The sequence below is a fragment of the Kwoniella bestiolae genome, chromosome 6 (genome assembly GCF_000512585.2).
Source record: "Kwoniella bestiolae CBS 10118 chromosome 6, complete sequence".
Lineage (NCBI taxonomy): Eukaryota > Fungi > Basidiomycota > Tremellomycetes > Tremellales > Cryptococcaceae > Kwoniella > Kwoniella bestiolae.
Window position 1 is genome coordinate 69,770 of NC_089246.1, and position 16,451 is coordinate 86,220.

Here is a 16,451-nt window from a genome sequence, read left to right on the forward strand (position 1 = left end):
TTGCGATCTAGGATTGCGACGTCCACGGAATTACAGATGAGGTCTTGGCCCAAAGATTTCGGCCTAAGCCCCTATGGAAACCAAGCCACGTACGTATAGTAATATTCACACAGTAATATCCCCGTGGGCGCGGAGCAGTCACACAGGCACCGAACGCCTAGCACGGAGAAAGCGGCTATAAGCCATCAGCAGTTACGTCTTGGAGTCCCGGCAATTGTGGTCAGGGCATTCACGGGGTCGAAGGTAGGACCCCACAGTGATCGGAGTGGCCCATCTTTTCCACAGATTCGCTTGCAATACCACCTTTTCGCAAAGTATATAAGGCGTAGTCTGAATTGTAATTCAAGCCTGTCTCATCCACTCAAACTCATCTGAATCTTCGCTCTTGCCACCACGTTCACTCATACTAAACGCCAATCCTTCGATATGCAAGACATCCTGCGAGAAGAAAGGACACCTGACAATATGTCTGAAAAAGGTGACATCATCCAAACAGAAGGCAAACCTCAAGCGGTCCATTACGAAAATGCTCCCACCTTCGAAGGAGCCATGAGCTCAGGACACCTCATTGTATGCATTTCGCTTCTATGTAGTGAAAAGTAAAAGGGTCTAACCTCCAGACTTAGGACGAAAACCTTTTGCGAGCGGAAAACGAGGACAAAATCACACCTTATTTTATTTTCCTTATCTCAATTGCGGCTGTGGCAGGTTTCCTTTTTGGATATGGTATGTGCTGCTGCTCACCTTCGATGTCATGAGTGCACGGAGCTGATCATCTATATATGAAGACACTGCCATTATTGGTTCCGCTTTGCCCATGGTGGGCACCGATCTTGGACACGTCCTCAGTAGTTCGGAGCAAGAGATCATCACCGCCGGTTGTACCATCGGTGCTATCTTTGGTGCTCTCATTCTGGGCGGTCTCGCCGACAAACTGGGTCGAAAATGGGCAATGGCTCTCGCTGATTTCGCGTAGGTCGTGTCAGATCCAGCTCAGACGCCCGGAGCTCACGACAAAACCTTTATTAGCTTCACTGCTGGTGCTATCATCATTGCGGCATCTTACTCAGTCCCTCAAATCATCGTCGGTCGTCTCGTGCTAGGTGTGGGCGTAGGCGGTGCTGCGGTCATTGGTCCTCTTTATATCACCGAGCTCGCGCCAACCGCCGTCCGGGGTCGATGTATCGGTGTGAACGCCTTCTTCATTCCTTTCGGTCAGGTTATTGCCAGTGCTCTCGGTGCTGCCTTCCAAGGCCGAGTCCCCAACCATATCGGCTGGAGAGTACTCTGTATGTTAGCATGGACTCTGTCCAACGATGTTTTTGATCGCGCTAATTGTGTCCCTTCTTCCCTTTCCCTCCATAGTTGCCTTGGGTGTCATTCCCTCCCTTGTACAGCTCGCATTGATGCACTGGCTTCCAGAGTCTCCTAGAGTTCTTTTACTCCGTGGTCAGACCGATCAGGCCAAGGATACCCTCCGCACTATCTACAAGGGTGCTTCCGAAGAAGTAATCGATTTCAAGCTTCAAGTCACCCAACAATACGTCACTGCCACGACCGTCATGCGGGAATTCTCCATCTGGGCCCAACTGAAAAAGTATTGGTCTCACAAGCCCTACAGGCGAGCGATCATTGCTGTCTCTGGAGTTCAAGCATTTGGACAGCTCACCGGTTTCAACACCCTTCTCTACTATTCCGGAAACATATTTGGCTTGTTAGGGCTGAAAAATTCCGCAGCCGCCGGGCTGATTCCCTCGGGTGGTAATGCCATGTTCTTGGTGAGTGTCTTGATCTATCGCTGTGTTTGCTTGAAAGTTCTGTTGCTGACTCGCGTTGCCCGTCACTAGTTCATCGGTATGACGATCGTTGACAGAGTCGGTCGAAGAAGGCTCTTGGTCCTCGCTATTCCGGGAATGATCCTCGGGATGGTATGGATGATCATTGGATTCCACTGTAAGCTGAATTCACCAATATGTTATTGCAATGCGCTGATACTGTTTTTGGTTCCATTTAATCCAGTCTTGACCAAGGAGACCGCTGGCGATCTTGTGGCTGGTTACCAATATGGCAGCGGGCTTGTTGGAAGTGTTTTGGGCGCCATTTTGCTCTTCACCGTTTGTTTCGGTCTCACCTACTCCCACATCGTGTGGTATCAATCCGAGTTCTTGGCTTTGGAAATCAGAGCTGTCGGTTCAGCCATTGCGACCACCTCATGTTGGGTCGCCAACTTGATCGTCTCAGTTTGTTACCTCACTCAGCTCGACCACCTTGGTGCCACAGGTACATACGGCTTATACCTCGGTTTCATGATCGTTGGTTATGTCTTTGTTTGGTTCTGCTATCCCGAGACCAAAGGCCTTTCCATCGATGAGACCCAATCCGTCTTTGAAGATGGTTATGGTGTCAAGAAGGCCCAAGCGATGTTGAAGGAAAAGCGAAGACTTGCTGCCCAGCTCAACTCCTCGGCGTAATCGACATTCCAGATACTATATAGGATTTGGGTAGTGGAATTACCACGCTACTGCCCTTTTTTGTGATCAGAAAGAAGAATATTGAAGGGTGAGGTGACACTAGTACGAAACTGTAGGAGGAGAAGACACATATCCCATTGCTTGTGTGTTAGTATGTCGCAACTTATGTATATAAGTGTATGCAAACTCTACTTTGACTGTCTCGTTGCTTGCGACGGTTTGGTCAAGGACCTGTGCAACTCCAATATACGCCTTGGCACGCACCAGCGGCCTTAAGTCGAGAGAACGTGGACAGTGGGGGTCTGCCACTCAATGACCGGCACCTGCGTACAATGGCCGTATATAAGAGAATCACCAGTTAGTAAGACATCTCGCAAATACTACAATGCTATACGCTTTCTCAAACATACATCTTTTGCTTATTATGCTAGCTACTTGCCAATAGTGTAAGAGGCTATCTATATCTCGCATACATTTCAGTGGAAAGGTGATCAATCTTTAGTCTGAGAAAGGTTCGCGTCGGAAGAATCCTGAATCTACTCTTGTCACAAGGTCCGGATCAAGTACGGTGGGGAATACGATACGATCTATATTGTGTTGATCGGAAAAGAACCAGAGGTGTATCCTAGGATCGGAACACGGTGTACCTGAAGTAGACAATTTTATAGCTAAGCCAAAACCAGCAGCACTTCTACTGTCTGACTGCCATGTTCCTTACCCCTGGGCTGGAAGTACCCAGAGACAAGCAGCTGGGTGCGCATCTGCCTTGATCGTGTGGAAGTCACAGAATTAGGAGGTAACCCCCGACCCGCCCTTAGTCAAATTTCTGAGATATGACTGAATCGTCTTGCAAGCCTTCCCGATCTGACGCCTTTCTGCCTAGAGCTTTCCACCAACCGCAGCAAGCAAGTTCAACCGAAACTGAAAGGTTTCCTGATGACGTTGGAGATAATGCTTCGGCTGAAAGGCAGGAGACAGCCATTCTTGGTTACTGACGTCTTTTTGGTGATAAAGAACACCGTGTGGAATGAGTCTTCGAATAACGGTACGCGCTTCCGATGTCCGTGTCGCTTGAGCGCAAGATCCGGGCACACTTCTGACTGAAAGCAACTCCTCGTGGATAGATATGGGAGACAGAGGAAGAGGAGCGATGTAACACAGTTGATGGGGAGGCTCACACCGCCGAAGGGTACCATGCATGATCGGATAAGGCGAAAACCCTACGGGCAACGCGTTTAGGTGTAAAAGACTATCTATTTATGTGCGAGAGTTGCATGCGAGCTCGGCATTCTATCACTATATTGTCCATCCAAACATACTCGAGATATAATAATCTACAAAAGGAAACGAAGATGAACATAACATTGAAAATTAGCCAAGTTCTAAGCTGTGTATGGGGATGGTGAGACACCCTCGATGAGGGCCTTGAGCCTCAATGCGAGTCTCTTGGAGTGGAATCGGGTGTATGGCAGGTACCCAACGAAAATCCAAAGGTTTGGTACACCCGACTCTTTGTAGGCGGATCTGAATTCACCTTCTTCATCAATACCCCAGATTGGTTCACATTGATCAGCGATCTTGTCACCAAGGGTGCTTTTGACTGAGTCGATGGTATTTGAGAAACCGGTAGCGAACACGATGAGATCGTACTGCCTCTCTCGCCCACCGGAAAGGATAACCTTTTCTTCAGTGAATTTTTCAATGTATCCCGGTTCGACTTTGATCTTTCCGTTGATGATGTTCTCGCAAGCGCCAGCATCAAAATAGAAACCTCCATTTCTAGTTTGACCAAGAGTCCCGTTACCGGTTCCTCTCTGACCTCTCCATGTTCTCAAACCTTTAGCATGAAGGGCATCGAGTAATTCCTTGTCGGCATTCTCGAGGTACTCCGCATTTCGACGACCTAGTTCTTCACCAGGACCAGTGGGGTTGGCGAACGCGAGTCGATCTTGCTCATCGAGATCGGGTCGGACACCGTTCTTGGGTTCGTATCCACCAATGGCACGAGGTACTGAGTGAGTCAACGACATGATGTATGTTGGAGATCGTTGAAGGATGGTAACATCGATATTCCTTCTGGCGCAATCGTATGCTGTGTCGAACCCGGAGGAAGATGTACCGACAACAAGTACCTTTTTGCCAACGAAATCTCGTGAAGAATCGTGAGCGGTTGAGTGTCGGTATATACCGCCCTTCCATTCGTCGATTCCGGGAATGACGGGGATAGTAGGGACACCGCAAAGAGATGTAGCCATGACCTTCGTTTTATGTCAGCAGGATTCCAAGTGGGACTCGAATGGAGATCACAAATTACTCACCACGTGCTTGGGCTTGAGCGTTCGGATATCGTCCTTGCCTCCTTTGTTGACTTGAACGGTCCAGTTCCCATTGGCATCTTGATCAGCTTTTACGACGCTCGAGCTGTTCCATACAGCGAGTTCCATAGCTGCAGCATACCACTGCATGTACAGACCTTGCTTTTGAGCTGGAGTGTAGGTCGGCCAGTGGTCAGGGTAGGGGAAGTATGGGAAGTGATCGGCCCAGTGAGGGAAGTGTAAAGACAGGTATTCGTATCGCTTGGTCCAGACTTCACCGATCTCAGCGCCGCGGTCGACAATCAAGGCTTTTACACCTAGAACCTTGAGCCGAGCAGCGAGAACAAGACCGCTGTAGATGAAGCAGATGGTAAGCTGATGTTACTCAAGCCAGACAAAGGGATACAACGCACTTCTGTCCTCCCCCAATGATGACAACATCGGGGACAATCTCGTCGTCTTCCTTAGCTCGCTGTTTCTCCCAACTAATGCTTCCAGTCATATGTCCATCGGCAGGAGGAAGTTCGGGGAAATCATGTAAAGATTCGATGACAGTGTGCAAGGTCCAGATCTTCCACCCTTGAGATGTCGACACTGCTTGAACGACTGCATGTGCGTTCGCCAATTCGGTGTTAAGCGAGATAACGAATTGAAGGTAAGCGAGATCGGGGTAGGGTCTCTGAATTTGAGGAGCAGGAGACAAGAACCTTAAATTCTTGGCTCTGGTAGCAGGAAGGAGATCTTTGGCGGCTCGAGCGATATTCTCCTTGAAATTGAAGGTTCGGTAGTCCCAGGTGAAAGCGAGTTTGTCACGCCATACACCTAACATTACACTGATGGTCAGCTGCCCAGGTCAAGGATGTGTAAAAGTCGGAGAACATCTACTCACCATAGTCAAGGAACAAGTCTGTGAATCCTGCTGCATCGCCAGCTCCCAATACATCTGAAAGCTGAGCAACAAGAGCTTCAGCGGTTCTGATGGGATCAACATCGGCTGCGATATCCTGTCCGAGGGCGTCGATTGTTGGCAGAGCGTGGTTGTATTTGAAATCATACATGTAGTTGTCGGCAAGTGGAAGTTTGGGTTGTTGCTCGGTCTGAACTTCACCCTCAACGACCTTAGATTTCAAGTCGGCGGGGTGTTCGTTGACGTGTTCCAAGACAGCAGTGGGAGCCATTTTGTCTCGTCTGTCAAACCACGGGGAAGGGATAGATCGATATATTTTACTGTTTAAGTTGGTGTGCTAGTGCACTGAATGTACGGGAGGGATGGTGTACGAGTTACTGAATGTTAGTATACCAACCTTCTTTCTGAATTCCTCGCCGCCTCTTATACTTTTCGACTCTGCTCCGCAATGAAGATATCGATACCAGACCGGGATTTTCAGCTTTTCGACATCAAGCACGGCGATCACGGAAATAACGGAGATTTCAGAACATGGTTACAATCCTGGCCCCTCCTGCTGAAGAAATCCGGTTCGGAGATCGGTTCAAAAAACCCGGCATGATTTGATCCAAACATATGAAGCACAAGATCTTTGCGGATATGAGTTGAGTGTGGGGCATCACTCTTCCAAGCGGCCGTCAAACCCCTACGTGCTCATCTCCTTTCCTGGTCTTATCAATTTCCCCGCTCCCCCTTTTCTTGACCACTTCCGCACATCAAATCGCTTACTACAAGTCCACCAAAAGTCTTCGCGTCGAGAAGGTGTTGCAAGTCTTTTTGGCGACCTCACGTCCAAGATTTGCAACCTCGATTGCACCTGTCCGTCTATCCCCGATATACGGAAACGTCCCCACTGCAGTTGTGATGCTAAGCCCATGCAAAACTTGCCGCACGCCAGAACTGTTCAAGCCCATGACAACAGGCTGAGCTGATTCAACGACATGGCGCGTCAATCTTACATTGGCAGACTACCATTGTCAACACTGTCTGTCGATCTTTGTCTCTTTGACTGTCCTACGCGGATGCTACCCTGTTCAAGGAGGAGTCACGCCCGTTAATAGGGACTCGCTGACCGACGCGAGCGCCCTCAAGTAAAATCTAACCATATATATACATACAATTGTTTGAGGACGATGTCACCGTTGTCACTGGACCTGCATAGAGAATCGGCACATCGAGGAAGACACTGGGTCTAAATCTCACATCTCCACTCGTTTGAATGCATTGAGGTGCTGGCAATCTGACACAGCCCTAGGAAGACTATCCCTAGCCTGGCTGGAGCAGGAAGGTTGTATATGTGGTGCGCCGTCCGTCGTGCGGTGGCCTATGGGAAAGCGAGAGACATTCGCGACGTCTCATCCTCAGAGCGGTGGTCGATGGTCGACTTGATCACGTGGGCAACCGTTCAAACATGACGTTGACTTTTGGGATCGGATCGGGATGGCGAAGCTGAATGACATCGGGAACCTTGGGCTCAATGGGCTGAATGAGCGCGATCTTGTATATGTATGTGATCTGTCTGTCAATGAACGATGTGAACGCCAATCGATTAGCAGTTGTTGGTTCCGTGTGTACCGATTGATGGATTGCGATTCTGTTGATATTGGCTGGGTGGGTTAGTGGGGGTTGCGTCATACACTTAGGGTTAACAATCCTATTAATTCACCCAAAATGTCCCATTTTATCTTGATCTTTATTCCATATACTCTCATTGCTGAATCTTGCCATATTAGATATCTCATTGCATGCTTAGCAATAGTCTGCACCGTCTTTTGATCTCACTGACCACCCCATCTTGCTCAATCACCGTGAACCGGGCCTTCTCGTCCACCATGTCACCTTCTCCAAAGACCACCGATGAAATCGCTTCTCACCTATTCGCCCGATCTCCTCCACCATTAGAACCTGGCACCAGAGTGTATGCACCGGAGTTGACCAAACCTATAGCTGGGCTGAAAGAGCACATGTATGTGATAGCTGGTACGTTTGCTTATCTTTCTTTCAAGAGCATTTCAATTCCCTTCAATGTGCACTGGCAGCCTCATGGTCATATACAGCATACTGGGCTGTACGTGATCAAAAGTTGATGACTTCGTTCCCATTCAGCCCTCCATCTGGCAAACGATGATATACACCACTGTCATCTGATAGCGCAGGACAATGAAGGCGATACCACTGCCAATCTGCTGCATGCTACACTACATCGACGAGAGGGTGAGCACATAATTATCCATGGATTGTAGATCAGCAGCTCACTCAATATATCGCAGGCGATTACTGGAACTCAAAGTAGTAAGTTATGCATGGCTTATCCACCAGATTGCCCATTCCGATTCTTCAATCATTCACTCCCACCTCCTTCGTATACATGTCCACCGAATGACCCCCTAACCCATAAGTTGATATCTTGTGTGATGCCTAGCTGGTGGTCCAATGTCCGATCTCACCCATTGATTCCATCAACATCGGACGCTAAATCTTTCGTCGATTCGTGTGAAACTGTGAAGAAAAACAGGGAGGATGATACCAAAATGAGGGAAAGACAGTGGGATGAATTGAAGAAGATTGTAGAGTGGACGAGATCAAATTACAAGTCTTGAATGAGTTGACAGGACTTGACATCAGGAAATGGACCCCACGGTTAAGGTGAGAGTGGGTGGATTTCCATGTTGTATCTTTAACGCACGACCGTCATATCTTCTACATATACACTGGCGCCATGAACAATGATCATTCGTGTTTCCATTGCCAGTGAATTCGGCTATGACAGTCCTCATCAGGCTGCATCGCATACAATACGTTATATGACCTGGATCCACCCCCCTTTTCGATCGATTTACAACTGACCATTGAACCTAGAACAAAACTATCTTACCACAATACCGAGTGTCTAATTAAATACTCGAGAACACACTTCTAGAAATTGATTCACAAACTAAATATATCTATGTCAAGGAGATCGACCTACACCCCGTCGAACCTTCACCTTTCTTCCCGCCTGTCATCCCATCTATAAAGCGTATCTGAAACTCAAGTTTTCAACATCTGTATTATCGCTGAAGTCGCCCCTGGACTCATCGTAAGCCCCTTCCCCTCTTTCTTCAGCCAACTTATCTCGCCTCTTGTTCTCCCTCATGTAGTACAGCCTCAGTAACAGGGCCATCGGGATGGTGATGGTGAAACAGATGATACACGCGAACATCCCACTTCGATAAGCTGGAGTTTCAGTCGAGATGAAGAAGTGTGGTCCAACAATGTTTCCTGTAGCGTATGCCACGAAGACCATGGCTCCGACTACTACCCGTTTGGTGTATCCAGCGACGTTGGCACCTGGAGCAGCGAAGCAGATACCCAGAGAAGCGACGTATGAACCAAGGATGTAGTACCCAAACACTGAGTCGAGGGCAACATATCAGCGGACGTGGAAGATGACCCAATGGCCAAGCGATAGCACTCACGCAATGCACCACTATTTCGGGTTTTATATTGGATGATCACTCCGACCAGAGAGGGGAGCATCTGAATGCCGCACCAAATGCATGTCAGTATGCGCACTTTCATTCAGAGTATTCCAACAGGCGAGCTCACATAAGCCATGAGAACGAAGAGTCTCGCTTGGGGCACTTTTCTAGCGATGTAAGCACCACTGAGAGGGAAGATGACTTGCATTGCAGCTTGGGGTAGACCGATAAGAATGGTTTGGAAAGCAGTGTATCCGTAAGATTGTAGCTAGAAGACATGATTCATGTCAGCTTCTAATACGACCAGCAGCTATGAGGGCGAAACTCACGATTAGATGCAAGAAGTTTCCGATACCACCATTAGGGACGGCGATAGTGAAAACGATGATGAAGTAGACCCAGCCTTGGGGATCGATCCAAGGGCATAAAGCTTCTTTGACCTGATACCATTTGATCTCCTTGCTTCCCAAAGACGACTTGTTACCCCTGACTCTTTCCAGCGCGATTCTCTTCTCATGAGCGGTGAGGAAACGGCATGTCTGTGGATTCTCAGGACACAGCCAAAGGAAAATGATCGAGAAAAGGACAGTGATACCACCGCTGATGGAAGATATGTCGTCAGCAAGGAAGACAAAGATAACCGCGAGGATGTCTATCAAGGGACTCTGTGAGAGTATGGTGCAAGAAGATCCACTCACTTGACAATGAAGATCCAAGCCCAGGGTCGGACCGATGCGACGTGTACATGACCCATACCATAAGACACCAAAGCGCCCACAAAGCTGCCAACACCGTTGCAGCAGTACCACAGTCCCACTCTTAAAGGTTGTTCCTCCCTTTTGTAGAACCTGGAAATGAGTAGTACGAAACCAGGAGTGACAAGGGCTTCTGAACATCCAAGTAATGTTCTAATGACCGCAGCCGGCGCGAAATGCGTGGGGGCCGCCATACACATCAGTAGTCCACCCCAGATCAAAATGGATGCACCCATGGTTTTGCTGAGAGGAAGTCGTTGAAGGAGATAAGAACCAGGAAACTCGAAGAACAAGTAGCCGAAGAAGAAGAGGGAGCCAAGCCATGAATACTGATCGGGAGTGAGCTTGAGGTCCTTTCGGAAGGTGAATACGGCAGCGTAACTGTCGGGTGTGTGAGGTGTCAGCTCGGTCTGAAGCACTGATAGCATTGATGACATCGAGGTCATGACTATGGCTCACCTCATGGCACTTCGATCGATATATTGTAGAGTGTAAGCGACCATAGTAAGTGGTAGGAGCAACTGTAAGGATAATTAGAATGGATATTAGCAGTGTTCCGGTCGATGTCTATTGATTCACTCACAAGGTCCAGCTTCCTCAGCACCTTCTTATTCTCCTCCGGCGTGACTTCAATGATCGGCAAGTCATCATAGGATACACTTTCCCCCTTGGCAAGCTCGTCCATAACGTTCGATCTCGCTGATTCCACCCTCTCGAGTCCTTCCACCTTCTCGCCGGGAAGGCCCACTTCCAGGTCTGTGGCCGATCGTTCCACAGCACTGGCTGCGACTATGTCGGGCTTTTCTTCTACGACTTGTGACATGATGAAGATGGATGATAGTGTGAGATCACCGATTTGCAACTGAAAATCGTGAGGATAAAACCGACTGGATTGAATGGGAAAGACAAGCCCAAGAGGTTGAGTTGGATTCACGAATCGAAGTGGGTGGGGTTTGTATTTAAAGGGCAAAGGGATATCTGTTATCTCTATGTCTGACCATGTTCGGATAGTCTCATATCAACGAGGGATGTCCCTTATCTCTTGAACGGGCATAGTGAGGATTGACGGTATGACCTAGACTCTAACGATGATGAATGAATGGGAAGGCATATCCGTGGTGTTCACGAAGCCGATAGAGATCTGAATGGTGATAGGGTGAATGCGAAGTATCAGTACAGTTTTAGACACAGGATCGTGATCATTCAGGGCGGTCTCATTGCGCCCCAGATCAAATTTACGTGATGTGTCTGGTTCGTTTAAACGGGGAATGAGAGAGGGAATGGGGTAATAATCCATCACGAGATGGTGACTTGGACTGAAAATGAATTACCCGACTCAAATAACAAACCAGTTTTACCCAGTTTCCTTCCCTATTTCCCCTCCGAGTCACTCAACTGGCTACGCACATCTCTACATGAGGTTTTTCAATGAATCGGTCAATGGATCGGTAAACTACCTCCTGCCAAATCTTGGGAATCCATCTTCGTGAATGAACAACCGATGAAGTTCACCGATGTTCGGTATACAATTTTTAAGCGCAGGTATTCAACCGTGGTAGTCTGCAATCTGTCGGTGTCTACGAGAGGTTGGGCTGACTTGGGAGCTTTCGAGATGGGAAAGGTGGATCCATCAAGGGAACATGTTCGGCCATCTGCGTTCCGCGATACTTGGGCTGATAACAAAGGTAGAACACGGCCGTATTCCTTTCGCAATGTCACCAAGATCACTTTCATGATGTTGTCCTAATAAAGCAGGACGTTGCTTGATTGCCCCTTCAGTATAGTCAAGTTCATCTAAGGCTTAGAACACAACTGTCATATTTCTCATCACCCACGTCCGATAGTCTCTGGTATCAAGCTCTCAAAAATGCCCTCCGCCGACCTGCCTCCCGCGACGTCGATAGCACACGATGATATGACAGGGGACCAGTTGGCTTTACCAACTTCTGAACGGGTATCGACACAGACTAGATACGGATCAGTGGAAGGTGGGAGAACGAAGAATGGGTGTCAGGTATTTTTGAGTGAGTTAAGCAGGGTTTCTTCTTTGGTGATCCACAATCCCCGGAGACGCGTGATTGAAGTATCTCGGTTGCTGGAAAGTCTAGAAAAGAGCCTAACGGAGCAAGCTGATGACTCATTATTTCTCAGATGTGCCATACGGCCTTGATGTTCCTCGATGGTCTGATCCACAGCCGCTTCCACCAACCCATAAATACCCTTCCACCCCATTTGTGTATGACTCAAAATACTGTGCTCAGCCGGAACGAACCTATTCTCAAACCAACGCTTTGAGGGATAGGCTAGGACTGGGGGCACCAAATGAAAATCCATTCTTCGCAGATATTTACATCCCATCCGACTATCCCCTCTCACCTCGACCCGAAGGCACACCCCTCTTACCAGTCAAGGTGTTCATACATGGTGGCTTCCTTCAATACGGATCCACTTCAGGACATCACTACAATCAGCAATTCTTCCCCGCAGAGCATTACAACGAAATTAGAGTACTGCTTGGACACAGAGTATCCGTGTTGGGGTTCCTAGGATGCGAACAGCCCAAAATATCTGGTAACTTCGGCTTCAAGGATTGCTGGTTGGGTCTGGAATGGGTTAGAGACAACATCGAATCGTTTGGTGGTGATCCCGCTCAAGTCCATCTAAGTGGTTTGAGTGGTGGTGGTCACGTAGTGCATCAATTAGTCCACCAAGCTGCCAGGTTAGCACCTGCAAAAGCGCCCTTCGTAACCGCTCATCTACAGTCCAACGCTATCCTTGCAAGCCCTGTTTCTCCTGCCACTCGAAATGTGCAATTCGATGCTCTCTGTGAAGCTATAGGCCTGGACCCAAAAGCCCCGGACGTATTAGAGAAACTAAGAGACACGACAGAGTTCCCCACGGCGAACCTGATCAAAGCGGTTCAGAGTATGGGAGAATTATGTACTTTCAGAGGCGTTATTGGAAATGATGGGTGGGTGAGAGAGGATCAAGTGGAATTTCAACATAGCGGCGGATTGGCAAAGGGACTGGCAGCGGCCGGTGTCAAATGTATTATCGCTGGTGATGTGAGGGACGAGGTGAGTTACGACTCTTTTCCCGACACTATACTTGGAAGACAGGATATCCAACACTGATACTCGTCTCGATGTCAGGACTTCTTCTACAAGGGTGTCCATTTCTCTCAAACGAAAGCAGAATTGGTACCCAACATCGCCAGATATTATCCATATGAGCAGAGTGAACGATTTTTGGCTTCATACGGTGAAATACCAGAAGGTGCTTCGGTTGACGAGATCAACACGTTACTAGGCCGAGTGAGCTTTCGTTCTCAAGGAGTCTCCTGATCGGCCTGTTCGTCGCGTGCTGATTCTCAGACCTCAATCAGATTCTGGCGGATGGTCAAGTACACCTGCCCGTTCGAATGCTTCAGACAGACTTGGTGAAACACTCCTTCCCCGTCGTGCGATATGCCATCGAGTCTGTTCCTAAAGCTTACGGAACCAACGGGAAGGCATCACATGGCACCGATCTGGCGGTTCATCAATTGAGGTTGAGCATGATGACTCCCGAGGAAACCGTTTCAGCATTGCGATTCAACCAGACCCTTTGGGACGAAGTCAACAAGGCCGTGAAAGGACAGGACTTCCAGCAGAAAAGCGATGAGGAGATGCTTGTCTTGGATAAGAATGGTGTGACGCAATGGCGGCAGGACTGGAGATGGCCCTCGCTCAGAAGTGCAGAGAAGGTGTTTAGGGCTTAAATGGCGAGCTCTGCTATTACTCCAATGCTCAACTGATCGTCATTCACACTCCTGAGTAAACGATTGGGGATCTCTAATTTCCCGCTTCCGTCAACCAATCCGTAGATAGTTAGATTCCGATGATACTTCAGATAGATAGGTAGTTGAACATATGTCGTAAAGGAGGTGAAGACATGTAACCAATTCATTATGTGATAGCATGGTACGCTGCTGAATTTGACTGTTCGGCAAGTCCGATAACTAATGCGGCCGCCGCATCGACATCGATGAAGCGAACCTTGTGTGCACGGCCTGTGCATCCGGTCTCCTGTCATCACTGTTACAACCCACTGTTTGAGGATATGTGAAGTACATTTATCAAATTTTACAACCTCTACTTCTTCTCATAAATCCATTGACCCCCGTTATATCCTTCGAGACCCTTCCAGGTCTTGATAGGATCTTTACCTCCAAAAGCGCCAGTACCGGACGAGCCTTTATAGAACCCTAGCACCTTCAAAACTTCGGGCGTCATCTTCATGTACTCCTCGGGCTTACATGCCAATACGGTGTTTTCACCTTGACGGAAATTATCGCTGGTAGCGAAGAGACCGTAGATGATCCGGAGGGCGTTGGGATTGGTAGGCGAGCATGTGTTTGAGCCCTATGAAGTGTCTCGTCAGCCCGAAAGAAGATCTATACGGACTTGCACATCCCATGATCGCAATGGCAAAGCGAGGGAGGAAAGAAGGCGTTGGAGTGAGGGCGGAGGACGCCACATGGAGGTGGTAGAGGACTTACTGCACCGTGGAAGACGTTACCGAGCCAGATACCCAAAGATCCTGATTGAGGAATGTATGTCAGATATGATGGTGAAGCATCGAGAAAGATCACGCCACTCACCCTTCTTCATCTCGACGGTACAGCAATCTTCCTGTTTTGGTGCCCTGTCTTGAGGCCAGAGATGGGATCCTACGGGGGTGGCATGTTGATCAGTCACGATTTCAGGCTCCCAGGTCATCGACAATAGCCTACTCACCTGGGATGACGTGAGTACCCCCGTTGGCGGCAGTGACGTCTACACCAGCGACAAAGGTGGACACTGGTAATGAGAGCATCAGTATGCAGCTCAAAGTCAGGATTCGAGCTGGTAGGCCTTACCCACGGTAGGAGGTGATTCAGGCCCAGTCCTTTGGACCATCGAAGAGTTCGAATCTCTACGTAAAAAGCAGCGTTGTCAACTAATGCTCAAACGCGTTCAAGCACTTGTAGAAGTGCATCAGCATCGGCTGATTCACCCTGGCACTTACCTGTGTAACACCTGATTACCAGCACCGGGTCCTACCTTGTATGCAATCGAGGTGTGCAGCCAGTCTACAAGGGGGTCATGAATGAGCTACAAGACATGATGATAGGAGACATAGTGTAGCTCACAACTGCCTTTCCTAACCTCTTTCTTCTCGCCGTACCACTAAAAAGCACGGTTGAGTCATTGATCAGCCGCAAATTCAATCTAGCGTGGTCGCCGAGTACGCACCTCCCATGTTTCGGGTGACAAAAACTCTTCCATGACTGCGATTCGCCAATTACATCAGCTGCTGATTTTGATCCAAAATTCCATCTCCTGATCCTCAAGTGCTTGTCGCACATACCTTGATGCCATACTTTTCTTTGCAACCTATATTCGAAGCCAACATCACCTGAATGAGCAAACTTATCCATTGAGGTGCTTCTCACCACAAGTGGATTTGGCTTACAGTTTTGAGGTGTCTTCGGGGACAGCGCCAATCAAATCGTAGAAGACGGTCGTATTTGATGCTCGAAATCCCTTGAATTTGTCGTCTGGTTTGAACTCTCTCGCCGCCTTGTCGAAGTGAGGAGCAGCCTTGGCATTCAAGGCATCGATCTCTTCCTCGGTCGCCTTGTTCGAGCACAGGGTCAGTCTAGACTTGGGTTTCATGCAGCATTACGATAGGTAACCATAGAAATCTCTCACATAATCTGATAAGACAATGACACCGTCTCGATGCAGGATTTCCAAAATCTGCTCGATGGGTGCCGAGGCTGAAACAGTTTGAACGGTAGGCTTGGACTGTTGAACCATTTTGAATGGATGTGAAGTTTATTCGACTGGAAATGCGCTGATGATTCTGGTGTGCGAGGACTTGGAGATAAGCGTAATCAGGGGTGTGAACCGGTTTATCTTGATGATATAATCAATTCCAGTGCTATCTATGATTGATGCATTGCAGATAACGTAGTCGCTGCAGAATCGGAAATGCCGGCTCCCGTCTCCTGCCTTATTCTGCTCCACACAGTGAGAAAGCGAAGTATCCACTTGCTACAACTCGATATAATTCAGCTCAAGATGGCAGACCAGTGGTCATTCGGTATGAGCGCTTGAACTTTCTTAGCCTTTAGAAATTTGGGCCGGATAGATCACGAGATCCACATTTCAAGTTCGGTCGGACCCGATTTCGGCGACCTAACCCTTTCTCTATCACCTTCCCTTGGGTGTTACACCTCAATTGCTGGCTTCAAGCAAAGCCGAAATGTTTGATGGAAGATAAATTGATGATAGTCTTATGCCTAAACCTGGCGTCGGATAAAGCAGCCGTCGCATATCACTGGTTTAAGCCTCTGTGATTGACCGTGAGAGATGAGGAGGATCGGGCCTTCGGGACATGTTGACCGGGTTGTATCGATGTTACGGGTTGAAACCCGCATGGAAATCGTCTCCACAATGAAAGATGAGGGTGTGAAG

The 16,451-nt window shown here is 48.4% G+C and overlaps 6 protein-coding genes across 6 annotated transcripts; 3 read left to right on the plus strand and 3 right to left on the minus strand.

Moving 5' to 3' along the window:
• Nucleotides 1-465: 465 nt before the first annotated feature.
• I302_107236 (uncharacterized protein) lies at nt 466-2,471 on the plus strand (the record flags this gene model as incomplete). Its single annotated transcript, XM_019193636.1, has 7 exons — nt 466-570; nt 627-726; nt 789-972; nt 1,030-1,289; nt 1,366-1,778; nt 1,848-1,953; nt 2,020-2,471. The coding sequence occupies 7 exons, from the start codon at nt 466-468 to the stop codon at nt 2,469-2,471; spliced, it is 1,620 nt and encodes a 539-aa protein (XP_019045113.1).
• Nucleotides 2,472-3,853: 1,382 nt separating this feature from the next.
• Nucleotides 3,854-5,964, minus strand: I302_107237 (uncharacterized protein; the record flags this gene model as incomplete). The annotated part of the gene is made up of 4 exons (XM_019193635.1): nt 3,854-4,729; nt 4,790-5,138; nt 5,200-5,608; nt 5,676-5,964. 4 exons carry the CDS (start codon nt 5,962-5,964, stop codon nt 3,854-3,856), a joined length of 1,923 nt encoding a protein of 640 aa, XP_019045112.1.
• Nucleotides 5,965-7,564: 1,600 nt separating this feature from the next.
• Nucleotides 7,565-8,332, plus strand: I302_107238 (uncharacterized protein; the record flags this gene model as incomplete). The annotated part of the gene is made up of 4 exons (XM_019193634.1): nt 7,565-7,712; nt 7,839-7,946; nt 8,003-8,024; nt 8,155-8,332. The coding sequence occupies 4 exons, from the start codon at nt 7,565-7,567 to the stop codon at nt 8,330-8,332; spliced, it is 456 nt and encodes a 151-aa protein (XP_019045111.1).
• A 410-nt stretch (nt 8,333-8,742) lies between these two features.
• I302_107239 (uncharacterized protein) lies at nt 8,743-10,771 on the minus strand (the record flags this gene model as incomplete). Its single annotated transcript, XM_019193633.1, has 7 exons — nt 8,743-9,125; nt 9,191-9,251; nt 9,321-9,461; nt 9,523-9,793; nt 9,892-10,329; nt 10,408-10,469; nt 10,532-10,771. 7 exons carry the CDS (start codon nt 10,769-10,771, stop codon nt 8,743-8,745), a joined length of 1,596 nt encoding a protein of 531 aa, XP_019045110.1.
• Nucleotides 10,772-11,815: 1,044 nt separating this feature from the next.
• I302_107240 (uncharacterized protein) lies at nt 11,816-13,708 on the plus strand (the record flags this gene model as incomplete). The annotated part of the gene is made up of 4 exons (XM_019193632.1): nt 11,816-11,972; nt 12,100-13,025; nt 13,101-13,262; nt 13,334-13,708. The coding sequence occupies 4 exons, from the start codon at nt 11,816-11,818 to the stop codon at nt 13,706-13,708; spliced, it is 1,620 nt and encodes a 539-aa protein (XP_019045109.1).
• Nucleotides 13,709-14,081: 373 nt separating this feature from the next.
• Nucleotides 14,082-15,791, minus strand: I302_107241 (uncharacterized protein; the record flags this gene model as incomplete). Its single annotated transcript, XM_019193631.1, has 11 exons — nt 14,082-14,351; nt 14,489-14,529; nt 14,591-14,659; nt 14,727-14,789; nt 14,849-14,904; nt 14,998-15,061; nt 15,122-15,158; nt 15,225-15,259; nt 15,340-15,365; nt 15,445-15,608; nt 15,684-15,791. 11 exons carry the CDS (start codon nt 15,789-15,791, stop codon nt 14,082-14,084), a joined length of 933 nt encoding a protein of 310 aa, XP_019045108.1.
• Between the last annotated feature and the right edge of the window lie 660 nt (nt 15,792-16,451).